This window comes from Barbus barbus (assembly GCF_936440315.1).
Source record: "Barbus barbus genome assembly, chromosome: 11".
Taxonomy (NCBI): Eukaryota; Metazoa; Chordata; class Actinopteri; order Cypriniformes; family Cyprinidae; genus Barbus; species Barbus barbus.
The window spans coordinates 22,393,494-22,419,468 of NC_136739.1; the positions used below are offsets into that span (position 1 = coordinate 22,393,494).

At 37.5% G+C, this 25,975-nt stretch overlaps 2 protein-coding genes across 7 annotated transcripts in view; one reads left to right on the forward strand and one right to left on the reverse strand.

The window, feature by feature from the left end:
* Positions 1 to 21,376, forward strand: LOC306876856 (cohesin subunit SA-2-like). 3 transcript variants are annotated; one of them, XM_079428288.1, is made up of 32 exons: positions 1 to 102; positions 1,136 to 1,216; positions 1,334 to 1,460; positions 1,611 to 1,775; positions 1,897 to 1,993; positions 2,152 to 2,228; positions 2,324 to 2,395; positions 2,938 to 3,142; positions 3,251 to 3,402; positions 4,005 to 4,078; positions 4,166 to 4,289; positions 4,419 to 4,514; positions 5,563 to 5,642; positions 5,778 to 5,885; positions 6,016 to 6,133; positions 6,919 to 7,036; positions 7,344 to 7,447; positions 7,606 to 7,698; positions 7,782 to 7,868; positions 8,179 to 8,379; positions 8,553 to 8,629; positions 9,034 to 9,121; positions 9,210 to 9,290; positions 10,358 to 10,450; positions 11,153 to 11,330; positions 13,382 to 13,521; positions 16,879 to 16,980; positions 19,102 to 19,256; positions 19,559 to 19,687; positions 19,774 to 19,979; positions 20,495 to 20,552; positions 20,641 to 21,376. In XM_079428288.1, the coding sequence occupies exons 2-32, from the start codon at positions 1,176 to 1,178 to the stop codon at positions 20,765 to 20,767; spliced, it is 3,573 nt and encodes a 1,190-aa protein (XP_079284414.1). In that variant the 5' UTR covers positions 1 to 102; positions 1,136 to 1,175; the 3' UTR covers positions 20,768 to 21,376. The 3 variants fall into 3 exon arrangements, with proteins under 3 accessions (XP_079284414.1, XP_079284415.1, XP_079284416.1); XM_079428289.1 differs by having other exon boundaries at positions 1,376 to 1,460; XM_079428290.1 differs by having other exon boundaries at positions 1,376 to 1,460; positions 11,153 to 11,324.
* LOC306876857 (serine/threonine-protein phosphatase 2A regulatory subunit B'' subunit beta-like) overlaps positions 18,930 to 25,975 on the reverse strand; it is a 19,705-nt gene continuing 12,659 nt past the window's right edge. For 2 of the 4 annotated variants that reach the window (XM_079428292.1, XM_079428294.1), the window contains 10 exons: positions 25,668 to 25,742; positions 25,346 to 25,432; positions 24,903 to 25,059; positions 24,440 to 24,488; positions 24,246 to 24,335; positions 23,451 to 23,626; positions 23,175 to 23,293; positions 22,977 to 23,083; positions 22,700 to 22,744; positions 21,375 to 22,249 (listed from right to left, as the gene is read on the reverse strand). In XM_079428292.1, coding sequence (XP_079284418.1) covers positions 22,726 to 22,744; positions 22,977 to 23,083; positions 23,175 to 23,293; positions 23,451 to 23,626; positions 24,246 to 24,335; positions 24,440 to 24,488; positions 24,903 to 25,059; positions 25,346 to 25,432; positions 25,668 to 25,742 — 879 coding nt within the window. In that variant the 3' untranslated portion in view covers positions 21,375 to 22,249; positions 22,700 to 22,725. Of the gene's footprint in view, positions 19,662 to 21,371; positions 22,250 to 22,699; positions 22,745 to 22,976; positions 23,084 to 23,174; positions 23,294 to 23,450; positions 23,627 to 24,245; positions 24,336 to 24,439; positions 24,489 to 24,902; positions 25,060 to 25,345; positions 25,433 to 25,667; positions 25,743 to 25,975 lie in introns of those variants that run through there. The other 2 variants (XM_079428291.1, XM_079428293.1) reach the window with 2 other exon arrangements.

Below are 25,975 nucleotides of genomic sequence, written 5' to 3' on the forward strand. Positions count from 1 at the left end.
AGACGTAAAGCGCGCTCTCGTTGACGTGCACGCGGCTATGTTGAACTGGGAGTAGCCAAATCTATATGTGCAGTTTACATTAATCCTCCAATCAAGATGACGGTAAGATTTATTAAGCTACATTCGCGGTTTTGCATAGTTGTTTTGATATATATAACAAAAAGTCTATTACAAAGCCAAGAGGTCAGCAAACACTAAATCCCGATTGCCCTTTCTGTGCTTATTAAATAATAAACTCAGGGGCATGCTAGCCTTGTTCCTAACCTGACAGTTTTGTTAATGTTTCGAGCCGGTTCACACATTCAGATGAATGAACTGCAGGTTCTCATAAGAGGCTTTTGTTTCAATGTGGCACAGTAACAGAGAAATGGAAGAATTCCGATTGACACTCGAACTAGCCAATCAGGTGTTTGGTTTTGATTTGTTGACGTGCATCTCAGCCAATGACATCCAAGATTAGGTCACCTTGTGTGTAACCCGAATTTATTTTCATGTCTGCATCCAAACTGTATATTAAGACGTGTTTTTTTTTTTTTTTTTTAAGTAGAAGCGACATATTTTTTATTTAAATATTTTGACAAACATTTTGCACGTTTGCATTTAGTATAGTACATGTTTTTCTGCATATTATAATAATCACGGAAAACCACTGCAACAGGAGCTCTTAAATGTATTAATCTAGTTTTTGTGAAATCGAAAATATCTAAAAACAAATAACTTTGCGAACATCACACAGTACCTAAGGAAGTATTGCTTTGAAATATGGCCTTATATTGATAAATTATATAATACTGCTAATGCCAAAAGTTTGATAACCACTGGGTTAGGCTGCATAGTATGAACACACATCCTTGATGGTAAGTAACAAGATACCAAAGATGCCAATATTTTAGATCTTGTTTTTTCGATTTGAAATGAACTGGGTAGATAAAAGGTATGTGATCGCTTTCTAGATGCATAGTGTTAAGTTTTATTCTAAATTGCATATGACAGTGTATTTATATGTGATATTTGGTGTCTAACAAATATTAACAGTAGTATTTGTCAATGATATAGGAACATTGATGCACTCGCATGATACTCAATTGAGTTATCATTAACATTTCTAAATTGTTTTTCTTTTGTTGCAATTTAGAAGAGCATCAGTTTCTAGTCCAGCTATGATCTGAGAGGAGATGATAGCAGAGCCAACTTTACTGTCCAGATCGGTGCAAAAGTGAGACACCTGAAAACTACCTCTGCATTTTCATCATAAAACAGACTCAATGCAGTTTTAGATTTTATGCAGGCTTATTCTGAAATATCCCAATTTAATTACATTTTATTATTCAAGGTGTTCTACAGATAAACAACTGCCTGTTCATCCTGTTTTCAGAGAGAACTCAGTAGTTGACGTCTCTTCCTGTGCATCGGTGCATCACGTTTCAAGTGAGAGAAATGAAAACAGACAAAAGACTGTGGTAAGAGCTGCTAAAACCACAATGCTTAAAAAAAAAAAAACTAACAAAAGGGTTTTACATCTCAAATACTTTTATTGCAGTAGAACAGACTTCTTTTGAGATTTACTATAAGAACATTTCTAATTTAGAACTATATTTTGTCATGTGCAGAGAGGAAAGAGGAAAGCCCGGGAATGCTCTGAGAATTCCAAAAGAAAGCATTCAAAGAGCAGTAATGGCAGCCTGGGCAGAGCAGAGAACGAACAGCTCAAAAATGGAGACGTGGAGGCCGTCACACTGTTTGAGGTGGTCAGCATGGGCAGGAATGCAATGCAGGTGTGTCCAGCGTGATCAGCCCTGCTACAGATAACTACTTGGAAGGTCACAAAGTTCATTTTAGGCCATACTGATTTATACAAATCTTTATTATATGGATGTTTGGTTTGTTTTGTGAAAGGCTGTGGTGGATGACTGGATTGACACATATACTGGCGACAGAGACACAGCACTGCTCGATCTCATCAGCTTCTTTATCCAGTGTTCAGGATGCAAAGGCAAGTTTCGTAATGTCTGTACTCTCTTTCATAATAGAACCTCATTTCATAGCAGTGTTGATAAATAGAAGTAGTTCATTTTCAGTAGTTTGTTTTTGTTCTGTAGCGTGTGTTGTATATTGTAGTTCAGGATGTGAATTCTGTTTGTGCTTTTGTAGGGATGGTAACAGCAGAGATGTTTCAGAGCAAAAAGGGTACAGATGTCATGAGTAAATTGGTGGAGGATCTGGATGAGGTTAGACATCCAGCGTGCTCATAATTGATTATTTTCCCATGTTTCTTGCTCTTACTAGTTTGTGTGTGTGTGTGTGTTTTTTTTTTAAATCACAGGACACAGGTTTACAATATAAGAAGTTCCTAGCATTTCCATGGATTTTAACTGTCACTTGGCCTCTTGACATGGTACGGTTCAGGGCACTTCACATAATTTTGCAAGTTATGATCATGTTGTCCTTGGTGCCTCATTTGACTTTTTTTGTGTGAAATATTATTGCAATTTAAATTTAAATAGTTTTCTATTTTAATGTATTTTAAAACAATTTATTCCTGTGATGCTGAATTTTCTGAAGCCATTACTTCAGTCTTCAGTGTCGCATGATCCTTCAGAAATCTTTCTAATATGCTGATTTGGTGGTCAAGAAGAAAATTTGTTGTTAATTATCAGTGTTGTTAATCAGTATGCTGCTTTTTTTTGTTGAAACCATTTTTCTGGATTCTTTGAATAAAAAGTTTGAAAGAACAGCATTCATTTGAAATAGAGATCTGTTGTAACACTGCTAACATCTTTACTGTCACTTTTGATCAATTTAATGTGTCCTTGCTAAATAAAAGTATACATTTCTTTGAAAAACATTTACTGAGCCCAAACCTTTGAACAGTAGTGTATAACTCAGTTTAAAATCAAAACTATTTTTCAATCTTGATCCTCTTTCCATCCTCCTTAGGACAGTGGTGAGTATCCCCTCATCATGTCCGGCCTGTACTGGAAGAGGTTTCGTTCACACTTCTGTGAATTTGTATCGGTGCTAGTGGCCCAGTGTCAGAACTGTGTAATCTTTGACGACTACCTCTTGAACACACTCATTTCACTGCTGACAGAGCTCTCTGATTCCAGAGTTCGTGCTTTCAGGCACACCTGTACGCTAGCAGGTAAGTCGCCCCGATGATTAATTCCACTTGACCTGAACCACACACACACACACACACACAGATATTCCGAAAGCTAATGTTTTGCTGCTGTTGTGTGTGTCTCTGCAGCAGTGAAGCTGCTCAGTGCTTTGGTGAATGTGGCTCTCAACCTCAGTGTCAGTGTCGATAACAGTCAGCGGCTGTACGAGGTCGAGCTGGCCAAGATGGCCAGCAAACAGGCTTCTCCGAGGCTGGACAGGATCCAGAGAAAGATCAGTGAGGTTAGACAGTGACAGCATGTCTGGTTACAGAGTTAAACATTTCTATACACAGATCTTTCACACTCGCCAAGTTTGAGTAAAAATTGGCTTTGGCGAGTAAATATAACTAAAATAATGTAATACATGGTTTAAATAACATTGTAAATATGATACTCTAACACTTCCTGATGTAACTGACTTGCACAATTCAAACAGGCTTAGAAATGTCTACTAAAAGAAATATTTGAGTTAAATTTTAAACAGCCATTTCTCTAGTCTTCATTGTCACACGATCCTTCAGAAGTCGTTCTAATATGCTGATTTTGTGTTCAAGAAATATTTCTTCACATCAGTGCTACTTGATATTTTAAACCAGAAACCATTATACTTTTTTTTTTCAGGATTCTTAGATGAATCGAAAGTTTAAAAGTACATCCTTCATAAATGTCTTTACAATCACTTTTGATCAATTTAATTCATCCTTGCTGAAAAAAAATATTACTGACCACAAAACATTTGAATGGTGGTGGTGTTGTACAGGAAACAGTAAAGTCAGAAAAATCCAGAGGAAAGACAAGGATCATGTGAATAAACAAACTGAATGAATCACTTTCATTCCTCAGTTACAGGACAGGAAATGTGAAATTGAGAACATGATGGATGCCATTTTCAAAGGAGTCTTCCTGAAGAGATACAGGTGATTTTATTTTAACCACACTAGCTTTCATTTCCTTGAAAATAAAATAAAAACTACGTACCATTATAACTGCGTTGTGACTTCCAGAGACGTGATTCCTGAAATCAGGGCCATCTGCATGGAGGAACTGACAGTGTGGATGAAGCTGTATAGTTCAGTGTTTCTGAACGACAGCTATCTGAAGTATGTGGGATGGATGATGCATGACAAGGTGGGTGAGCCAGTAGCCAGGTGTTTAAAGAACAATTTATTTTTAAATGTTTAGACGTTTACCAATGTCAGTTGTTGTTGAGTTGAGTTGATATTTGACTGCCTGTTTTATTTTTTGTATATTCTACAGCAACCTGATGTGCGTCTGAAATGCGTGCTGGGTCTACAGGCACTTTATCAGGATCAAAGTAGTTCCAAAATGGACCTTTTCACGATACGGTTTAAGGTAACGATTGCTTCCACATTCTCACACTATAGTTGTGTCCCAAATGACACACTATGTACTATGTATCCTGTAGTGTATGAATTTTAAAAGGTTATTTTGTCTGATAGCCCCTTCCGTTCCACTAAGTTAGGAAAGCTGCGACTGCTGAGTGCACACTTAATTTTTTTCAGGCAATTAAGTGCATCATCTGTGTATTTAAAGTGCACTTGTGTCTTCTTGTAATTTTCATTGTGAACACACTATTCACACCTCAAAATGGCTGCATGAACTACTCGTCATGTTCCTAGTCAGGCACAACAGTTTCTGCAAAATGTGTCTGTGAACTCTACTCAAAAAATTCTGTAAGCCATGGCACATTCACATCCAATCAGAACATATTTGATGTGTGATATACAGTTGTGTGCATCACAGCTGAATGGCTCAAAGATACTTAAAAATGGATGAAGCTACTTAACATGATGCTACAGAAAGTAACCAAGCACCTTACAAAAGTTCAACTTGTTGCCATCACAGGTGATTAGAATAAAATATCAAATTTTCATGACTACTGTCTATCACATACGCGGTTAGGACATAGTGAAGTTTTAAGCTCAAACTGTACCTGAGAGTAACTGCTGTAGAAAAATAAACTTTGTTTATAGAGTTGTTTACTGGCTGTACGTTTGTCCTCCAGCTCTTACGGTCTTGCTGTTTTGCCCAAACTTCTCAAATGGACGCGGTCCATAAACTTCTTTGGCAGTTTTTAAGTTAAGGTCCAGTAAAGCTGCATTGGGACAGCAGGAGGGCATGATTGCTGATTGACAGGCTGTAAAGCCCTTCAGGTTTTGCCTTGGGCTCACTGGCCTGATAGCTTCCCACAGGACCCCACTCTCACCGTACCCTCACTAACGGCAACAAGCGCATCAGCACAACCGTGATTTAAAGAGCTGTTTAAGTGCATCGTGGGTCTTTAACTCAAGTCCTTTTGTAGGTTTTCGAGACAAAATTGCTCTCATAGCGGGTAGTTAAAAGTGTTTACATGAGCGATTGAATGCTGTTTCTGTTGTAGGAGAGGATGATCTCCATGACTCTGGATAAAGATCATGAAGTGGCCATACAGGCCATGAGATTGCTTATGGTCATCTCTCAGTAAGTATCTCCCCTTGCTCCTCATGCTGACTATTTCTCATTGAGTTTGATCATCCATGCTTTAACTTTTCCTCTGTGAAGCGTATGCTTGACTGTTCCTCATGTAATTGTTGAAATGGTTCCCTTTTGTGTCAGATCCTGTGAGGATGTTCTGAGTCCTGATGACCACAAGAATGTCTTCCAATTTGTGTACTGCTCCCACAGACCTCTAGCTACCACTGCTGGTGAATTCCTCTATAACAGGTCTTTGTTCATTGTCATTCTATAAAACCTACCCCTTTTGTGTGCCACATGTACATATGTAAATGATAGCTGTAAGTAATTTGCTTAGTTTAATTGATTTGCTATCATGGTGTCATTTCTCTGCTCTTAGGCTGCTCAGTAACCATGAATTATCAAAGCCCAGAGATGGAGCCTCTGATCAGGCGAGGCACAGAGAGTTAGTCTTAGCTAGAGTCCGAGCCCTGATCCACTTCCACACCGAGAATGAGGTATGTTAACTCAAAGTGTGCCATGCTTAAAAATAAGATTATAAGTACATGTGCTCTGAGATCTGGTGTTTGTGCTGGCAAACCTGGATTTAAAATGGAAATAAAATTCTAAAAAACGAAATGAAATAAATATAAGCATTATTTCAAAAGCCCTAGACAGATTACCTCCTGTGACAAACATTAAGGTTGTGTGGTAATTTAATTGTTTTATTAATCAAGTAATCACATAATTTTTTTAAATAGGCTATTATTATGGTATTGAAATGGTTTTATTAAAATATATATTATATAAATTAGGGTTAGGGTTTGCACAACTAATCATTTTGCTAATTGACCTCTGTTCGAATGTTTACCTCACGTAAATAAGAGTTTGCATTAATTTATTTCTGCTTATTTCCACATTTTTAAAAGGGCATCCATAAGAGATAAAATGTAAAGAAGAAAATCATCTAAACTATATTGTATATATATTGTTTCCTATTTTTAAACAGGATATTTAAATAACATTTTTATTTCCTATTAGTAAATTTAAATACTTATTGTCCAAGCAAAAAAAAATATATATATATACACACATAAACACATATATATTTATATGTATATGTGTGTATATAAATATATATATATATATATATATATATATATATATATATATATATATATATATATATATATATATATATATATATATATACACATTTGCAGCGTTTTCCTGGGTTTGTAGGCTCATGGAGCTATTTTGATCACTAATATGATGATTTATTTTTCTCTCCTTTCTGTCATAGCTGCACCAGCATGTGCTGTACCTCGTGGATAGTCTGTGGGACAGTGCAGGAGCTCTGCTGAAGGACTGGACCGGTCTTACCTCATTGCTCTTACCTCACACATCCTGTCAGGAACAAGGCTAGTACTAGAACTTTAGTACACACTCCAGTATACACTCCAGTATGCTTCTTTATTGTAATGCTGCATTATCAGTAGCTTTTATTACAGCTAAGCAGAGATTTCCATCCTTTAACAAATATTTACAAGTATATGTACAACTACAATAAGTTAAATATTCAAATAACTCTAATAATGTAGTTTTTATGATTACTAGAAATAGAAATAAAAAGAACTGATTTCTATCAGCATTATCTCCTCTATTTGAAACTCCACTGTGAGAGAGCAAACTGACTTTTTTGTGCTGTGCGGCTTGCATTAACTACAGCTCTGAGCAGTGCTGAGGAGGCCTTTGTGATTGAGCTCATGTTGGCGTCAGTAAGGCAGGCTGCAGAGGGTCCTCCTTTGTCAGGGAGAGGAGCAGGTAAAAAGGTAAGACTTCCTGTTGCATCTTCCATTAGATGCCACAGGGCTGTCAGATATATTTTACATTTATATGTTTATACTCCAGCTGTTCACTTTCTTACAGACACATCCAACACTTTGTGGTACTGTTACTTGTTGCTAGTTACATATCTATGTTTATTTAGGTGATAAATACTAAAGAGAAAAAGTTACAGATTGATGACTGCACAAAACTCACTGAACACTTCATTAAAGTGTTGCCTGAGCTGTTATCCAAGGTAAAAGAGAAATCACTGCACTGTTCATTTATACCAAAACCGCTTCTTCATTAATTAACTTGTTGTCTGATCTCATCCTCTAGTACTCAGAGGATGCTGAAAAACTCACCTCCCTTCTAAAAATACCTCAGTATTTCCAAACGGACACCTGTGATCATGAAAACTCACAGGTGAGTGTTTGTGTGTCATCTGATGCACTTATGACTTCACTGTGTTATTTATGCATATGTGTATGATTTAATGCTGAAGAAAAAAAATTCAGGATTCTTTGATGTATAGAAATTTCAATAGAACATGCATTAGAAATAGAAATGTTTTTACTGTCGCTTTTGATCAATTTAATGTATCCTTGCTAAATAAAACTATTAATTCCTTAAAAAAAATGACCTCAAACGTCTGAACGGTAGTCTATGTATTATTTGGTAGAGTTTTCTAGAGCACTTCGTGTCTGGTTTTTATATATATTTGTGTTTTGTGTAGTGTGTGCAGGCATTGCTGGCTGAGCTGGAGGCTGCGGTGGACAGACACACAGATGTTGGTCTGCTGGAGGCAACTGCTCGTTCTTACCAGAGCCTCTGTGCTCAGGATTTGCCCTGGCACTCTCTGGCCCGGCCCAGCTTTGACCGGCTCATCCAGCACTGGACAGACACACTGGGAACACGGTTAGGAGAATCACTGAGTGTGAGTACAGTAATGGACCACTAAAAACTCTAGATGTTCTTATACAAGCTTGTACCAGATACATACGTGCATTTTAAATGGATCTTGACATCAAGTTGATTCATGACAGATTTATGACTGAATCTTATACAGCAGAATGGACTCTAATTAAACATTCTTCCTTTCATGTACAGGATGGTTGTTTCACTGCAAACGAGGACAGCACTTTGGAAATTCTGTCCACACTGAAGAAACTTAATGCGTTCAATATGTAAGCAGTTTCTAGTTTTTTCTATCCACATACACTCTGCAATATTTGCGATAAGCACATTTCTTTGACCAATTTAATTATCAAACTGCATTTTACATCCCTGCTGACAAAGCTATGTTTTAAGAATGTTTTCCTAACATTCTCATTACATTGTGAAAACACCACTTCTGCAACGTTTTTCAGTAAACATTTTACTTCGGTTATATGAACATTCTGGAAATGTCACCAAGATACTGAGATGCACAGATGCTTTTAATTACATCATTAACAACTACTTGATCAGTTCGGATCTGTACAAAGAAAGAGTTCAATATAAAATCTGTGTCTTAATGTGTCTTCATTTTGTCTGATGCCATTCAAATGTATTATTCTTATTTTATTTGTGCTTTATCAAATCTGTCTAGTGCTCAGGATCTGTCTAAACGGAGCCTGTATGAGCTGGGGACCAGACTCCTGGATGTGGAGATAAAACATGGTGGTCTTCCCATGGAGGTAACATTATTAGCCTTGTGCTGAACCCTCTACTCCTTTATTCCTTCAACAGGTTTTGTCTCTAATTTCTAATCTGTATTTCTTGTAGGTGACAATTGAGGCTGTGCGCTGCATGTATAGCTGCATCCTTTGGAAGCTCAACACCTTTGGAGAAGGTTTGACCTCCAGGGTGAGCCATCTACCTTTCTCTTCCACTCCGACTGAATTGTGACTGCTGTCATAAACGGCTGAGATCATGCTTTGAATGGTAATATCTACAAGCACAGACGTAAGGCCAGAGTTTTCAGGGTGATTAATTAAACAAGCGTTTTTAGGCATGCAAGACTCTGTCTACAGAGTTGCCGTATGATCCATCACAAAGCGCCGTGTCCTTTAAACATGCCACATTGCATTTCAAATATCAACACAGAGGCTCGGGGGTGATGTCCAGCGGACTTTAATAAGTGATAGAAAGCGATTGATTGTGAGTCTTTAGGAAAAGTCGGTGCTGGTGATGGATTGTAGGGGGCGTAATGGTTGCGCTCTCGTGTGGACGTCTCACTGCTAATAGCTGGGCTTCTTATTAGACCTGTGTTTCCATGCAGTGCACGGGGTAATCATATCTCCCCACCTCTAACCTTTATGCAGTGAAATATTGGTGGCCATTAAGGCTGCTGTAGGTAAGATTTGCTCAGTGCTGGCTCAGAAATGCCCGCTTTCTCCTCTGGCCTCGTCATCAATAACTGACAGCGCAGGCGGCAATTTTTGGCCCAGGCGGCAGCTCAGCTCAATCTGCAATTCTAATGTCAATGGCGACCTGAGGTGAGGGGGAAAAAAAGACGTGTTCAGCATAAAATTGGGATGTATGTCCGATTCAAAAGAGTCATTTAGCTGAATTGATATTGTGACTACGTGGGATGGAGGAACCGATCCGGCACGTCCACATAATTATGAAAGAATATTTTACACAAGAGACTGGCAGCACTGCACACAATGACACTTTCATCAGTCTACATCAGTTAGAGCCCTGCTGCAGTCTGTTATTTTACTGTTATATTCTCTCTATTCCTCATATGACTTTTCCCCAAGATGTCAAAGCTTTGTGTACTTTCTCAATCATTATGGTCATATGTATGCGTAATAATTAAATAAATTGAGCAAAATGCTCATTACAACTACAATTGTAGTATAAATCAAAAGCTGCATAGGAAAATAATTGTCATCGTTATGGATATGTGTGTTTGTGTGTGGTTTTAGGAGTCCGCCCTCCAGCAGAGAAGCCATCTACGTGCCTTCTGTGAGAAATGTCACCGCTGTCTCTCGCACGCTGAGCAGCTTGTACGAGAGCAAGTGAGCATCATGTTTATCTCTCTGTTCACAGCATAGCACTCGATTCAGCCCTTTCTTTAAAGTGGATTATTCCAAGCACATCAGACTAGCGTATTGTGTGCGTTAAGCTGTAGCATGTGTGCCAGTGGGCCGATGCGTTGGAATGATTTGAATCCTGTTTGTTTTGACTTTAATTTCTTGCGGAGTGCCCTTGGCACCTGCGTTGTGTTTTAATGAATCCTCACTCCATGCCAAGGCCAGCTGACAGCAGAAAAACACACTTGAAACTAAAACAAATGGAAGTTCCGGACAATCTTTGTTTATTTCAAGACCGCTTTGAATTGTCCATGTTCTCAGTGAATTGATTTGATAGATTTTTAGGGCTGTAATTTTAATAAAGTTAATTATATCAGTGAATTATGTCAGGTAATCATCCAAATTAATTGTAGCAGACGAGTAAAGCACTGAGTTTTAATGAAAAACAAAAACAAAACAAAACTGAAAGCTTCAGCTGTTGCATTGCATCTTGTTTTTTTTTTTTTTTAGCATCTCCAGCCATGAGTTTTTGATTAATTGTTTATTTCAGTTTTATTTATATAAGAGAAAGATATAATTAGATTGATTAGGATTATAGTAGATTTTAGATAAGAATTTATTATGTTATATTGTCTACTTTACATCTGTTGACCAGGAACTGTCTGTTTTATGTTGTTTTTCACAAAGGCCTTCATGTGTCTGAGTGATGTTCTCATAGCTCATAATTACCAGCTTCAGATGTGGGATTCATCTGCAGGCACTCCATTGCTGTACACCCCTGATCCCAAACTCCAGAAAGCTATTCTTTCCTTCGTCGTGGAGCATGTCTTCATCAGCCCTGAGCAGGACACCCACAGTAGTAAAGGTTTTTTTCTCGTTTCATTTCCGAAAATCTTAAGGGTTCTTGTTTGGCCTGTGCTCTGCTGTGGGTTGCCATGTGGGCGGCCTCAACAGATCCAGTGTTAGTTAAGTGTTTAGAGAGTTGTTGCCCTTTAGATAATTTTTTTGTATGTTCTTTTAAGATTTAACTGAGATTTCTTTGAAAAAGTGTATAAAACAAAAGAACTTTCATTTTGTTGGAAATCAATGATACACTTAACATTGGATGTGCGCACAGGATGCTTTTAAGGGAGGGCCCAAAGGATAAAAAGTAGCTGTGGCGAATTGATAAAATGATGAAATTGATGAAGTGCTTCCCTGTTGGCCGATAACTTGATGAGCAGTTTGCATTCAAATCAAACTATATACTAAAGAAAACATTGATGCCATTTATTTTTCGTGGACAATTTACCATTACATGATTATCTGGAATACCAATGGGTATCATAAAATTCACAGGGCCAGGGACAAACTTTTTATGTGTGGGCTCCCCCTCCCCTGGGCCCAATTAAACCACAGAGACGAAAACATGAGGAACAAAATCACAACCGCTCTTGATGCTTTTGTGACAGACGCACTTTCCCTGAGAGACAGAGGTTGTCTCATTCTATATGTGATGCTGTGAGTGACACAGTGACATGTGCTGTTTGTCAGAAATATGCAAGGAAAAACAGCTACATAATTCCTATCTCATAGAGGTAAATAGGTATTTTTCTAGACTAAAATAGATAAAAACAAAAATGCTAAATCCATCTATATATGAGTGTGTGTGTATATATACACATAATGTTTATAACATTATGAGAAATTATTTTTAGCATATTAAAATGGATAAGGATTTCAAGGATCATGTAACACTGAAGACTGGAGTAATGGCTGCTGAAAATTCTGCTTTTACATGACTGGAATGCATGACATTTCTAAATATATTATAAAATAATATAGCTATTTTACAAATAATAATATAATATTTAATTTACTTATGCAGTACTTTTTAAACTTCATTTTTGATCAAATACATGCAGAAAAATACATAAGCATAAAACACTTTTTTCATTAAAAAATCTTTCCAACCCCAAACATACATATATATATATATATATATATATATATACTAAGATGTCCTGATAGATAAGAATAGTCTCAGTTTCACCAGCAGATGGCAGTCTGCTCCTACACCTGCCTATGTTGGGCACAAAATAATCACATAAAGAAACACAATCAGCCTCATTCTCCTTCTATTAGTGAAAATCATTGTAGCAGAACACAGTATTTGTTTGTGGTTAGTTAATCCAATTGCACCCCCACCTTCTCACTGACCTATCAAACATGCCATCGAATCAAAGAGTGTAAATCTAACAGATAATGCATTATGATAATAATCCCATAAGATGTTATTAGGTGAGATCTTACAGAAGTTGCACTTGTAAATGAACAGGTAATTTGATCAACACAGAGCCCTGTGGAATTATATTTAGAAGCCCACACGAAAGCCAAGAAGCTTTGGTTGGCATATCCAAAATGACTACATATGCTGAAAAATCAATATTAGCTCTCCTAAACTAGTTTTTGTGTTGTTTTTGGCCGTGTGTTGCAGAAACACAAGCAGTGTATGAGATGACATCAGATTTTGGAGTATTTGATTAGAAATCAAGTGTGAGTGAAGCAAATCGTATCAATTCTATAAATATTTCAGAGAGTCGTCGATTCGTGCTGGCACAAATTCCTTACCTCTTGAAAAATGCAATATAAGCTTTTGCTGGTAACATGTAATAAAAAGCAATTTAGTTATTGGATTTTCTTCACGTCACTAATGCTGTTATCAAACCTCTCTATTAAGTGATGGCTTCAGGACCAGGCAGGACGACGACAGACACATTCTGTTTCCAGAGCAGAAAATGTTGTTAACTTTAGCTCACCTCAGGAAAGCATTTCATTTATAAGATTTGAGTATCATAATTATAGTGCTCTCTTATTGAATCTCAACCCCTCTGTTTCAACCTGTCTCTCTCTCTCTCTCTGTGTCTGTCTGTGCAGTCAGTGAGAGTGAGTGTGGAGACGGACGGCTGGAAGACTTGCACCGGCGGAGAAATCTTCTGGCGGCGTACTGCAAGCTGATAGAGCACAGTGTGCTAGAGATGAGCATGGCTGCTGAGGTTTTCAAGCAGTATGTGAAGGTATGACACTTCACTCATCACGCAGGTTTCCTGTCTCTCTCACTCTAATCTGTTCAGAGATGATCTTATACTTAATCTGTAGTTTGTTTCTCAATATGAGTTCTACAGATAAGCACCGCAGTTTGATGGAATAGCACCACAACATGCATTCAACAGGAATTAGCGGTGTTCACAGCTAATATGACTTTTTACCAAACTTTTAATATTCTAGTTAAAAAATATACACATATATGAAATAGTATTACATTTATAAGTAGCGTAAAAAAAAATTGTATTTAGCATATTGTTTAGTATTAGATGGAGGTGGTTTGTTCATTTGGCTCCTCTTTTCATAACTGGAGCTCTTAGGCTTGGAATTTACGATAGGTTGGATTTACAGTGCTGTGTGTGTTTGACATGCTGACATGTTTGGAATGCCCGTTTGGCTCAGCCAGCACAGAGCAGCCAACATTCCCTGATGAGGCCTTCGAAGAGAAAACTACACGCACACATGCTCACTCTGAATGACATCATTTTGAACGACAGCTTTAAAAGTTGAGGCAAATGATGCAAAGTTGGCAAGTGCCGCAAACCCCACATTTGAACAGCTTCCTCCCGGTAGCAAGTGGTCACTTCTCTGAACTGTTCGACAGTGGCACATTTCTTGACCGCTTAGAGCTAATATGTATTAGAATATGCATTAAAGCAAATAGATGGTAATAAATGAAGGTTGTTGTTTGGCAATAGGTGGGTCAGTGGCTGAGGGTGGTTATAATGCAGACCCTCACCTACAGTGTTTGGGTTTAATAAACAGCATACGGCATTAACTGGCCTAAGTTTCAAAGCCACTCAGTGTAAGAGTGGATTTGTGTGAACCAGCTGAGTTTTCAGCAGCAGAGATATGTCGGAAATCTTACTTTCTGAGAACACTTCACTTAAAGAAATATTCTGTGTAAAATATTATCATCAAATATAATAATTTATCATTCTTCACAAAAAAAAATTTTTACAGTATAAAAACATATTTAAAACATACATTTTAGTAATATTTTAATATGATTAAATATTTCATTAATAATGCAAGGTAAATATGTTCCAAAAGCCAAAACACAGAAACTGTGTAAACATTGTCATGTCATACACTACAGTTCAAAAGTTTGGGGTGATTAAGATTTTTCATTTTTTTGGAACAAAGAACACATTAATTAGAAGTGACAGTATAGACATTTAGAACGTTACAAAAATATATTTTAAATAAATACTGTCTGTAGAACTTTCATCAAAGAATCCTGAAAAATTTGTGAAGTTTCAGCTTTAAAAAATTCTGCTTTTGTATCACAGGAAAAAATTACATTGTAAAATATTTAAAAATAGAATAGAAAATATAGTTATTTTAAATTGTAATATTGTAAAATATTAGTGTTTTTACTGTATTTTTGATAAAAATAAATGCAGCCTTGGTGAGTGAGTATAAGAGACTTCTTTTACAAACATTTAAAAATCTTACCCACTCCATAGTTATGAATGGCAAGTGTATATTAATCTAAAACTTTAAAATCAGAGAGGAGATTATCCTCAGCAGAATAATTTGAACAACTGAATATCTTAACTCTTTATAAAGCTTTATATAGACCCTTTTAGGGCCGACGTCACAATTACGTCACAGCGCTAGCTGGAGGCAAAACAAAGCGCAACATGGAGGCGGGAAATTCAAACCAGCGCAGATTCGGCTACACAAGGAGCTTAAAATATAATCTTGTTGTGATGTTGGGTGCGTCTTCATGACTAGATGGACACTGTGAGTTTGTCTTAACTATACACGTTAGAGTCACTCAACTGGAATCCTGTCAGATCGTCCATGCTTTGAAAGCGTGTGCAGGTCAGCCAATCTGGTTTCATCCGTTAAAGTTAACCTTTTCAAATATCAATCGCGGTCCTGGACAGTGCATCTATACTTTACATATGCAGGTAAAATCAGAATTTCTCCAGTTATTATTAAAAAACAAGCTAAACAGACTTCATAGATAGCATTAGTGAAGCGGTCAGGGGAATCTTTCTGGCTCCACCTAAGCTCCGCCCACAGAAAAACGCCACAATGTTTACTAACAGAAAAAGGGTCTAAGCTAAGTTCTTTTAGGGTGCTTTCACACTAGCACTTTTGGTGCACACCCGGGTTCGATTGACGTCAGAGTTCGGTTCTTTTGGATCGGGGGTGTCCAAACTCGGTCCTGGAGGGCCGGTGTCCTGCAGAGTTTAGCTCCAACTTGCCTCTACATACCTGCATGGACGCAGTATGCCTAGTAAGAGCTTGATTAGCTGCTTCAGGTGTGTTTAATTAGGGTTGGAGCTAAACTCTGCAGGACACCGGGCCTCCAGGACCGAGTTTGGACACCCCTGGTTTGGATGATGTGAACACTGTCTTCTGAACACAGGTGCGCACCCGCGAACTGTACCCGAGTCCGCTTAAAAAAAGGTGGTCTGGGGTACGGTTCATGTGAACTCAGTACGGTTTGCTGCTGATGTGAACGCAATCGTACAAATCGCGGAAGTGAACTGCTATTAATGACATTTTATTTGATAAAAATGTCTGTTTGTGTGTGTTTCACTCACTTTCCTGACGAGCGTGACTGTGCTATGTCTAATTTCTGTTCGCCTTTAGCGTTCTTTAGAGCATTTGCAGTACAATCGTAAGACAGACGTACCAAGTGCCGTTATGCACTGAAGCTTTTTAAACAAAACGAACGGTTCAAGAACGTAAATATATAAGAGTGCAGAGCAATGTTATGCACTTTGCCGCCTTCTCCTGCGCCGTCGTTACAAAGCAACGGGGTAAACAGCTGCTGGCTTGATGACGCAAACGAACCGCGGTTCGGACCAAATAAAATAAAATGAACGCAGTCCAGCGGGGGAGGAATCGAACTCTGGTTCGGACCAGGCAATCAACCAAGTGTGAAAGCACCCTTGAAGAAGAATTCATGTTATTTCTTTAACAAAAATACAAGCCTGATGCTGCTTACCCCAAAGATGTCCAGAATTGCATTAGTCACTTATCTGTGATAATTGACATCAAAAAATAGTTTTTGACCAGATTATTCCTCTAATAATGAAGTCATGAAGTGGAGTATGATACATTGCATGAGTATGACATATGTACAGTATGTTTGAGCATAATTGTTCACCATATTAGAAGTTCAAAAAAAAAAAAAACCTTATACCTCTCATGACTAATAGGCTACACTTCCAGAATCTTATCCTGAGGGCCAGACAGACTTATGGGTAATGTGCTTTCAGTATGCCACAGGCATGCATTCCTAGGCGTGAAGCCATATGGCAGACATGGAGCCTGTATCGCTCACTGCTGTCATATCTCCCCTGCAGTACTACAATGACTTCGGCGACATCATCAAAGAGACCCTGAACAGGACACGGCAGATGGATAAGATGGAAAGCGCTCGCACGCTGGTGCAGTGCCTTCAGCAGGTATGGAGGCTGCAGTCCTTCACCGGCGCTCTCTCTCATGTGATGTGCCTCTGTGTGGCACATCTGCTCAGCCGGTTATCCAAGGCCCCTGTGCTCTCTGCTCTCGAATGGGCCCCTACAGCTGTCAACACCTCAGAGACCCAATGAATCCACCCTCCTGCCATCCCATCATGCTCAGTGGGGAATGTTCTAGCAGCTCTTTCACTCCTTGAATCACTTAATGGTAGATCCTGTGCTGAGGAACGACATGGAAGCATTGCTCACACACGCATACACAGCTCTTTAGACTTTGCTTTGTTCTAAAAAAAAAAAAAACTGTTGATATATAAATATTTTGAGATGTGTATATATATATATATATATATATATATATATATATATATATATATTAGAACAAAGCAAAGTCTAAAGAGCTGTGTATGCATGTGTGAGCAATGCTTCCATTTAATATATAGATTTAAATTATACGTTGTACACTACTGTTCTGTTTTTGAAGGTAATCTATTACGTATTTAGTTAAGAAAAAATACAATAAAAACAGTAATATTGTTAAATATAAATATTTTTAGAATTTAAAATAACTGGTTTCTGTTTAATATATGATCAATTTTAATAGATAAAAAATATTATATCAGTCATGGCCAAAAATATCAGCACCCTTGGTAAATATGATCAAAGAAGGCTGTGACAATTAATTTGCATTGTTAATCCTTTTGATCTTTTAAGAAATTCACAAAAATCTAACCTTTCATTGGATAAGAATTTAATATCATTATGAAATGTTTTTCTCAAATACACGTTGGACACAATTATTGGCACCCCTAGAAATTCTTAAATTTACATTTATCCATTTAGCAGACACTTTTATCCAAAGCGACTTACATTGCATTCAAGTTACAGTTTTTACATTTTATCAGCTCTTGCTTTTCCCTGGGAATCGAACCCATGACCTTGGCATTGCTAGTGCCGTGCTCTACTATTTGAGCTACAGGAAAGCTTATGAGTAAAATATCTCTGAAGTATATTCCCATTCATATTCACAATTTTGTGCACTCCATGGTGATTATGAACATGAAATTATCCAGCCATGGCTTCCTGTTTCACAGAAATATAAATAGGAGGGAAAACAAAGCCCAAATTCCCTTAATCATCCATCACAACGAGAAAACCCAAAGAATATATTTCTGATGTGCAGCAAAAGATAATTGAGCTTCACAAATTAGTGAAGTGGCTTTAAGAAAAGCTCTAGCGCAGTAAAAATTCCCATTTCCACCATCAGGGCAATAATTAAGACTTTCCAATCGACATAAAATGTTACAAAACTGCCTGGAAGAGGATGTGTGTCTATATCGTCCTAATGCACAGTGAGGAGGAGAGTTTGAGTGGACAAAGACTCTCCAAGGACCACAGTTGGAGAATTGCAGAAAATAGTTGAGTTTCGGGGTCAGAAAACTGGTTAAACTGGCAAATGGAGGTTTCAAAAAGTATTGAATAAAAGGGTGCCGTTAATTGTGGCCAATGTGTATTAGAGAAAAACAGTTATTTCATAATGATATTTCCCCCCATTTTAAATGTTTATTATCCAATGAAAGGTTAGATTTTTGTGATTTTTTTTTTTTTTTTAATAAAAGATCAAAAGGATTAACAATGCAGATTCATTTTCCTTATATTTACCAAGTGTGCCAATATTGTTGGCCATGACTATATTATAAAATGTAATTTATTTCACTCGTTTCTTTTCACTTCAGCAGTCATTACTCAAGTCTTCAGTGTCAAATGATCCTCCAGAAATCATTCTAATATGCTGATATCAAGAGACCGTTCTGTTATCAGTTTTAAATATTATAAATGTTGATAACAGTTGGGCTGCTTTATATACATGTTGAAACCTAGATTCTCTAATGAATAGAAAGTTGAAAATAACTATTTCTTTTTTATATAATTTTTTTGTAACAATGTACAATTCTTTCCATTCATTTTTTATTAATTTAATTATCAAAAGAAAAATTAAGCTGCAATATATTTGTGATCACAGATAATCATTAATAATGCGATAAAAATAAGGACCGATTTTGTTATCTGTCATGTGCATGGACTTACATGCATTTTCTGTGTGTTCAGCTGTATCTGAGGCTGAAACAGGAGCAGGACAGAGGAAACACATGCAGCTCCAGGATTCAGACCTACAGCAGCATCAAGGAGCTGGCCAGACGCTTCTCACTCACCTTCGGATGGGACCAGATCAAATCCCGCGAGTCCCTGGCCATGATCCACAGGTAGCACAGTCCACTCTGCTGCTGACTCAGTGTCAGCGAGTTCACATCACATGTCTGGCATAGTGACACAGCTAAAACAGTCTGATGTTTGACCGCAAATAAAAATAGTTACGTCAAGATGCTGCACCACATGCTTAATTTAGCCAGTACAGAAGAGTCCTGTCTTTGGTTATTTCAGGCCTGAAAAATTCATTTTGCCTGCTGTAGTTTTGGTCTTATATTAGGATTCAGATATAGATAGATAGGAGAGGGAATATTGAGGTCTTAAAAGGAAATGTTCTCTTACTGGTTTCTCTGTGCAGGGACGGCATTGAGTTTGTTTTCAAAGGGTTCGTTCAGCAGTCTGAGAAACACTCTCCACCGTACATCTCATACCTCACCATCCTCAGCGAATTCTCCAGCAAACTGCTCAAACCGGACAAGAAGACTATGTAAGTTAAAGTTAAAATGAATTCTGCAACCTTGACATCTTGCAATTTGGATCTTAACATCTTTAAACTGGTCGTCTCTTCCCCAGCTACAGTTATTTGCAGAAGTTTGCTGGTGAGCAGGTCATTAACAACAGAGAGGAGAGCTGGATGCCACTGATTTACTACAGAGCGTCTCTGATGGGCACGGCTGAGGGAGAAGATGCCATCTCCTTCATCAGCTCTGACACCAACAAACAGCCCTCCCTCACCAACCGCTCCAGATCACCCTCTGTCAAACAAATCAACTCTGAAGGTATGAACTCTCAGTGGGTCACTCCCTAGGTCCAGGTTTTTAATAATGCAATATGTAAAAGGGTTGTTGACAAATAACATGGGCAAGAACTTTTTCAGCTTTAGGTTAATTTTATCATTTAAATGTTTTATTAATTTGTACTATACTTGCATAAATCATTTTGTGTGTGTGTGTGTGTATATATATATATATATATATATATATATATATATATATATATATATATGTATATATATACACACAATATATATATCACATTTATTCATAATAGTATAAATTAGTAAAAACAAAAGATTACAAAATTAAACAAATTAAAACAATTGGTGTAACATTGCATGCTTTAATTTGCAAGTCAGCAGATCAAAATAACAATGCAGCAGTATTTGCTGATGTCACTAGTAAATATCAGAAAGTATATCCACAAACAATTTAGGGTATATCCAGTAGCATTACTAAGAATTATGAATTTCATGTGAAGTTTAAAATTATAATTGACTGATTTCTATTTTTAACAGGGGACCAAAGGTTTCTTTCCCCTTCTTCAGAACCAAAGGGAAACAAGCTTCTGAAAAGGTGAGGTCAAAATACACTTTTTTTTATTGACCTTATGAAAAGTCTGTCAATTGAATAACATACTATTAAATTTTTCTTCCATGTGAAGTTCCGAAGACTCAAAAGTCCAACAAGCCCCATTGAGCAGAGAACAGTTGACCAGCAGTCTCATGTCTGATAAAGTTCCAAGGAGTAGTGATGAAGTGGATGTGGATACTGTAGATATTGATGGCTAATCTGTCATCATGGATCTGTTTTTTGTTTGTTTTGTATTTACTGTCTTGTTAATGTTGTTAAAGGACAACATTTGCACTACATAATGTTCTGTATATGAAAATTTAAAATGATAATCATGATCATATTGAGATCTAAAAAGGCGGTGCTGAAATATTAGTAAAGAATGTAAATTCACGGTGCATTGCTATTAATGAAGTTTTTGCACAGCCTATGTGGGCTTAAAAAGACGGAATGATGCACTTTCAAATCTTGATGTGTAAAACACTCATTTATTGCTAACTGTAGTGCAAAAAGAAAAATACTGCAATTTGGACCAATCTTATTTAATATTTGTTGCCCTGTGTACTTTTAAATCACACACATTTTGTGCATTGCTGAATCATAACGTGGCGTTTATTCAGGCATTCAAATAAGATACACCTGTGTTGTAAATTGAGGAGCAGCTAGATTTTTTTTATTATATTATATTTTTGGTCACGGCTATTATGTTTATGCCTTAATTAAAATGAAAACAGGTTGCTCCATAAATATTTCAAATGAATTTGACTTGCAGAAATGTAAACATTAACCTTGGTTAAACAGCAATAACATCCTGCAGCGAATGTGTGACTTTTGTCTCAATACTTTATTGAACTCTTTAAAACAGATGAAAAAGTTCATTTTTACAGTAATAAAAGCACATTGTTAGGAAGCACTTCTATAGAAATAATACAAACATGATTTGTTGAAAACATTTAGCTGGACTAAAGCTTATGTTTGAACAAACGAGGCAAACTAATATTTACAAATACATAATACATTATAATTTAGAAACGCTTCTCACACAGACAGTAAAATGTCAGAGTCTAGTTACTGTATTATTTCATATTAATGTGACCCTCAAACACATAAGGCAAGTCGACAGAGCTCCATGAGAAATAAGCCATCCATGAAATCACTTTGGTGAATCTCTGGAATGTCTTATTGGCCAACTCTGTGCATAAAAATATTGAAATATTTATAAACTTAGTGCACATTCAAAATTTCAAGTGTACCGGTTTGGTTTCAGTGTAGTTGCTTGAAACCTACAGTGCCGCTACATGTGTTTCAAAAAGCTGGTTGTGCATTGATGTCAGACTGACTGATAGACTGGGCCAGCACAATCTGTCTTGCTAAACAGATCCTCGTCAGACTGCTGGTTTACTGTCTGGTATCCAGTGGCTGGGGGAGCTTATCTGTACACTCTCAAGCCTTGGTTAGCTGAACCAGGCGACATCAGTACTGGAGAGCAGGATTGGTCCACTTCCTGTTCTACACACTAGCAGATGGTAGCCTTACTTGTGTTGTGTGGTGGTGGCTGTCATTCAAAATCATCCTCGTATTCATATTCATCCAGGTCCAGGTTACAGTGAGGGTTGGGTATCTCAAAGAGATGTCTCTTCTCATTCCGCAGGCCAAAAGCACATGTAATGTGCTCAATTGGGTCTAGAACATTGTCATTGCTGAAAAGAAAGCAAACAATTGTAAATGACAAAATGCATTTCGCCCAGCCCTTTCAGTTTGAATGTTTTGTAACAGACTTATTCAATTATATCATTCACAATCCTTGGGAAGAGCAGTTCATACTTTTATATTGGAATTTATAACATACACAGTCCTGCACTTTGATTGAACGCTTAAGTTTATGAAAATCGGAGAGGGGATATTAATATGGGGAAACTACACATGGGGAAAAAAAAATTCTAGAACCAACTGGAGGGCAAAAGAGTTAAGGAACTGACATGTGAACGCATGCCATTGAAAAGACACCTGACAAAACTAGTTTTCCGAAACTGTAAAACATACTTTAATCTGTTATGTGATGATTTAAACGGTGACCAGGTGACACCACGAGAAACAGAAGTGGGGGAGAATACAGAAGGAACCTCAACCCTGCACCTACAGTGTCTTACCTGTTTCAACTCTACTCATCCTGCCATTAGAAGTCTGTGCTGATCCTAAAAGCGTCACATAATACCTCATCAGCTCTCTGATCACTGATTTAGTACAGTGACAATGCAGCAAATGACAAAAGTGGATTGATGTTATTAAAACTGCTGCATGAGGTGAAGTCCTGTAGTTTAAAGAGGCTGTTCGCAGCTGAAGTTCAGTGTTGTTTGCTCATCTATGATGCTGCACAGTGATAATATCGTGGTCTGTGGGCAGTTCAACCGTGAGAAACAGCCTTACCAATTGTTGGACTGCTCGTTTGCAGTTTCCTCCGCTACCAAGTTATCATACTCCTCTGCAGCATATCTCTCCCAGTCAGAAATCTCCTGTCCCATTGTCTCAGCATCCTATAAAATTACATATGCAGAACACCAATTGTATTAAATCAAAGTGACCAAAACAACCATAAAATGAAAAACATTATCTGTTATTTTTTACCCTTGCAGCCAGTAAGGGATCCCTTTGTTCGTGGTCTAGGTATTTCTCAATGTTGAAGAAGGTGTCAAAGAAAATATGGGAAAGTTTACATCTCTTCAGGTCCCTGAGAGTGATTTTTCCTGACAAAAAAAATAAAGCAAACACATCGCAAGTAATTTTACGGTTGTGCTCACTTTAGCTAGGATGTGTGACTACTTCAGAATGATGACAGATGAGCATGCCAAGTCTAAGAAATTCAATCCAACACATTAAGTTATTCATAATTTCAAACAATACCTGGGATTTCTGGCTTAACCATATCCAACATTTGGCACAGGCAGTCCTCGAAAGGCAGTGGTTCAATGGCCATGGCCTCAAGCTTCTGAGACTGCTCCTGGTAGAAGTACTGCAGCTCATACATAGACAGAACTCCATCCCCATCCAGATCCATACAGCGAAACCAGTACTCTATGCTACACAATCAACAATCATAAGAATAAAAAGCAGATTATGTAAATAATACTGTAAAAATAAATGTAACGAAAATTATATTCAAAGTAATTTTGTTTTATAGCCTTCAGTTTTTACATGTTAGTGTTCCATTTTTTGGGAGATTGTTTTATCAGATTAATCAAAGAAAGACTTGATAAATTATCAAGAAAGTTGAAAGGGGAAAAAAGGGAAAGTGGTGTGTGGCCAAGTATGGTGACCCATACTCAGAATTTGTGCTCTGCATTTAACCCATCCAAGTGTACACACAGTAGTGAACATACACCCGGAGCAGTGGGCAGCCATAGCTGTGGCGCCCGGGGAGCAGTTGAGGGTTCGGTGTGCCTTGCTCAAGGGTCCCACCTCAGTCGTGGTATTGAGGGTGGAGAGCGTGTTGGTTATTCACTACCCCACCTACAATCCCTGCCGGACCTGAGACTCGAACCCACAACGTTCGGGTTACAAATCCGACTCTCTAACCATTAGGCCACGACTGCAGTCCTATGAATTTCAACACCCCCCCCCCCCCCCCAATTTTTTTAGACCATCTATAAGCAATAATAAAAAAAAAAAAAAAAGGTGAAGGAAGGTAGTTTCAGTTACCTGGTCTCAGTCTTTTTATCCTCCTCAGATATGAGGAACCATACGAAGTCAGCGTAGCTCAGTCTGCCCTCTTTCTGAACCTTTCTGTTCCTGAGCATCAGAGTATAATAATAATAATATAATAATGCAACATGACACGCAAACGTTCAAAAATGGGAGAGAAACAAAAGAATGCCTGAAAAATGAGATAGTACCTGGTTACAGCTCCTGAGAATAATCTCTCACTCATTCGGTGGGATAAGGCTGTCAAAGAGAGCAGAAAAATCACATCACAGTCTTCTCCTTTATTCATAGAAAATGCTTAAACTTGGTAATAATTCACCGTCAAAGGTTGTAAATATTATAAATTGCAACCGCAAGAAAAGTGATTTAATATCCTTATTTTATCATTTTAAAGACAATGATTATTGACCCTGCCTGAAAGGAGATAAAATGATTAGAGTGCCAGACATGCCGTCATGCTAGAGGAAATTGATGTTAAAATTTCACTGCACTTCTTTCGATTTACTAAACTCATTCTGCAGCAAACAGAAACATATGCAGTCAAGTGCTTCTGGAGGGGATATTTAACGTCACCTCCAGCAATAAGCAGCCAATCATTAAACAGCATGTCAGAAGAGTGTGATAGTCTTAAGGGCGCAGCGGGTGGATGGGTACCTTGATCATTATGTCGCATGAGGTCTCTCTGGTCTATGTACAAGTCGTGATCCGTGTCCAGCTCCCAGAACTTACAGTAGATGACATAGAAATGTTCATAAGAGAAGAACTCTGTCAACTGGTTAATCTCTTCCTCTTCTTCCAGAAGTGCCACATTCTGTTGGGAAACATTTTCACCATTACACAACGGAAAAGCTTAGTCACCTAAATTGTAGATTGGCCAGCCTGATTTTAGAAAAATCAGTAGTAGAAATTCCAAAACAACTTTATTTTCAACAAAATCATATTACTTAAAACCTACAATAATAATAATAAAAGTAATACCAAATCAGCAACCAAATTATTTTCTGTTACTTTGGTTCCAATTACGTTTATTAATAAACATGAAAATGAATTGACAAATGTCCACTGCAGTCCTAGATGTAAACTCATAACATATTTACCTGTAGAAAACTACTTCTCCGGAGTTCAGAACATGTTATTTTTCCAGTCCATGTGCGGTTTACATTATAAAATATCCTTTGGACTACCTGTTGGCAGAAAAAGCACTTTGTTGAACATCAGGTTGATTGAAGTAATTCAACAAGACGGTGCTGATCTGTAAACTGTCCAGACTTATGGTGCACTAAAATAATAACAGTGTATATATATATATACAGTCTGTTCAGGTTATTTGAGGTTTTATTTAAATGGTGCAAATCCACGCTTAATATACAAAAAGCATTTGAATTACTAAAAAAATACACAACTGAAAGGATTACTTACAGTGGTAATGTAGCGTGAGTGAAAGTCTGAAGCCTCCTTTAGAAATGCCAGACCTGAATGTGAATCCACCACATCCTTTTTATTAAAAAAACAAAAAGGTATAAAAATGATTCACACACCAATATAAAGTCAGCATATAATAACTGACACGGCTTACAGGAGAGGAAAAAAAAACAGCAATATTAAATCCATTTGTGTGCAAAGAGGCTCTGGATTAGATTACAGAGAAAAGGCGAATCATTTTTGTCTGTCCACTTGCAGAGGCTAATGCGTTGGTACAAGATGTGTGGAAATGTTAAAGGTATTAA